Here is a 2,653-nt window from a genome sequence, read left to right as displayed (position 1 = left end):
TCCCTGTCCCCGGGACTGACGCCCCTTCTTCCTGAACCCCTCCAGGTACAGCACATGGGAGCCGGAAGAAAACATCCTGGATGCTCGCCTGCTCGCAGCCTTTGAGGAAAGGTACAGGCCCGTCCAAGCCTCCGCTTCTCCCTTAGGAACAAGGAGGCGGCTTCTCTCCAGCCTGGACCGCAGCTCCAGCCTGTCTCCTTACTCACACACGCCTTTCCCACCTCCTTTCTCCAGGGAACGAGAGATGGAGCTCTATGGCCCCAAAAAGCGAGGACCCAAACCCAAAACCTTCCTCCTCAAGGTAGGATGGCCTTGTCCAGTGGTGGACAGCGATGTTGACCCTGCGGGCTGGTGAACCAATGGGGTGCCCACACACTTTGTCTATTTGTAATCTAGGAGGGAATCCCCAGACAGGCCGTGGACCAGGTCAGTGGCTGTGCCAAGGGGTGTCTTGCGGGGGAGGGCCTTAGCCACCCTAGAATTCCTGCCCCCCAGCCATCCCAAATAGAGAGATAGTAAAATACAAGAGGTGTGCTTGCGACGAATGGCTGATCCCAGATGACTCCCTACCCTTCCCCCTAGACTGCCTCCCCTGAGCCCCACCCCCACCCATACAGAAATTCCGAGGTGTCTGAGGGGGAAACCCAGAGGCTGTCTGGGAGAGGGGTGCTGGGGAGGTGGGTGGGCAGGGACCCGCTCCGCTGTTGACACCGCCCTTCTCGGTAGGCCCAGGCCAAGGCAAAGGCCAAAACTTACGAGTTCCGGAGCGAGTCTGCGCGGGGCCTGCGGATCCCTTACCCTGGCCGCTCACCCCAGGACCTGGCTTCTACTTCCCGTGCCCGGGAGGGCCTTCGGAACATGGGCCTGTCCCCGCCTGGGAGCAGCAGCAGCACCAGCAGTACCTGCCGCGTGGAGCCCCCTCGGGACCGTGACAGGGACCACAGGGACCGGGATCGAGAGAGGGAGAGGGAACGTGAGAGGGATCGTGAGCGTGATCGGGGCGCCAGCCGCGTGGATGACAAGCCCAGCTCGCCAGGGGACAGCTCCAAGAAGAGAGGCCCCAAGCCCCGGAAGGAGCTGCTGGACCCCGCGCAGAGGCCCTTGGGAGAAGCCAGCGATGGCCTGGGAGATTACCTCAAGAGCAGGAAGCTGGAGGATGCCTCCTCCGGGGCAGGGAAGTTCCCTGCCGGCCACAGCGTGATCCAGCTGGCCCGGAGGCAGGACTCCGACCTGGCCCAGTGCGGGGTGGCCAACCCGGGCCCTGCCGAGGCCGCCGGCAAACTGGCCATGGACACCTTTCCCGCCAGGGTCATAAAGCACAGGGCCGCCTTCCTGGAGGCCAAAGGCCAGAGTGCCCTGGACCCTGGTGGCCCCCGGGTCCGGCATGCCTCAGGCACCCCCGGCTCTGTGGGAGGCTTGTATCGGGACATGGGGGCTCAGGGGGGCAGGCCCTCTCTCATCGCCAGGATCCCAGTGGCCAGAATTCTGGGGGACCCCGAGGAAGAGTCCTGGAGTCCTTCTCTGACCAACCTGGAGAAGGTGGTTGTCACCGACGTGACCTCAAACTTTCTGACCGTCACCATTAAGGAAAGTAACACGGACCAAGGCTTTTTTAAAGAGAAAAGATGAATTGCTGGGTGGGTGATCCCAGGATAAGAGAGCAGGAAAGAGAGTGAGAGCGCAAACTTGGCATAAATGATGCTTTTTATTTCTGGGTGGGAGGCAGCCTTCGGGCTCCCCCCCCCAACTTCACACAGCCCACCCCTTCATTCCTCCTTCCTCCCTATCAGTTTTGGTTGGAAGATTATTTCTAGAGTTATATTTTCTATTAGATGTAAATATGTTATTTAAGAAAAAAATATCTAAATATATATATTTCAACTCTCGAAGTTGTTTTATTTAACAAGGAGAGAGAGACAGACTCAGTGTGGGTTAGCTGGGGCAGACAGGCTGCCATGGGGCAGGAGGGGCCCTTCTGCTCCCCAGGGGACTGGGGAGGTTGGGGACCTGGGTACTGGGCCTCTGGTGGTGTCTGGAGGGACTCAGCTGGCCCTCCCCCCCTCCCTTTTCCCACAGCCCCATGGCAGACCCCTCCAACCAAGGCACGGCCCAGGTTTGTTCTCTCTCCCCATTGGCCAGCCAGGCCAGCAAAAGATTGGCTCCCCAATCAGAAAATAGGGGGTGGGGTCAGTCTGTGTTTCCAATTTTTTTTTTTTTTTAGATTAAGAAGCCTGGGGGGGCGGGGGAGGCGGAGTATTAACTTGAATCACTTTTCTTATGGGTGATTTTGAAGGTGAAAAGTCGCGGGTGGGTGGGGAGCAGCTGACTCCCGCCCAGGACCACACCAGGAAATGCACTTTACGGGGATGTGTGTGTTACTCACGCAGATCGGATCGTGTGTATGTGTGTGTCATGCGGATAAAACTGCCCAGTTCCCTCCCTCCCTTTCCTTACTCCGCAGAGAGACCAGAAACCCAGCGAATCTGTTTACATTCCCGAAATGCCAGGAGGACCGGGGAGGATGGCCGCCGTGCCCAGAGCTGGAGACGGTCTCACCAGAATAGGGTTTGGGGTTGGACGTTTCCTTTCGCGTCTGCTAGCGTCTCGGGAGCAGAGCCGGGCCCCCCAGTTCCCTGGAAGAGTTGGACGCGCC

At 59.0% G+C, this 2,653-nt stretch overlaps 1 protein-coding gene across 2 annotated transcripts in view; it reads left to right on the top strand.

Moving 5' to 3' along the window:
- CBX8 (chromobox 8) overlaps positions 1–1,886 on the top strand; it is a 2,554-nt gene extending 668 nt beyond the window's left edge. Inside the window, exons 3-6 of one of the 2 annotated variants that reach the window (XM_006753007.2) lie at positions 46–111; positions 235–301; positions 397–426; positions 727–1,886. In XM_006753007.2, coding sequence (XP_006753070.1) covers positions 46–111; positions 235–301; positions 397–426; positions 727–1,629 — 1,066 coding nt within the window. In that variant the 3' untranslated portion in view covers positions 1,630–1,886. The remainder of the gene's footprint in view (positions 1–45; positions 112–234; positions 302–396; positions 427–726) is intronic. The other variant, XM_006753008.2, reaches the window with a different exon arrangement.
- The last annotated feature ends 767 nt before the right edge of the window (positions 1,887–2,653 follow it).

The sequence above is a fragment of the Myotis davidii genome, unplaced genomic scaffold, assembly GCF_000327345.1.
Source record: "Myotis davidii unplaced genomic scaffold, ASM32734v1 scaffold211, whole genome shotgun sequence".
Taxonomy (NCBI): domain Eukaryota; kingdom Metazoa; phylum Chordata; class Mammalia; order Chiroptera; family Vespertilionidae; genus Myotis; species Myotis davidii.
This window is presented reverse-complemented; position numbering and strand designations above follow the sequence as displayed.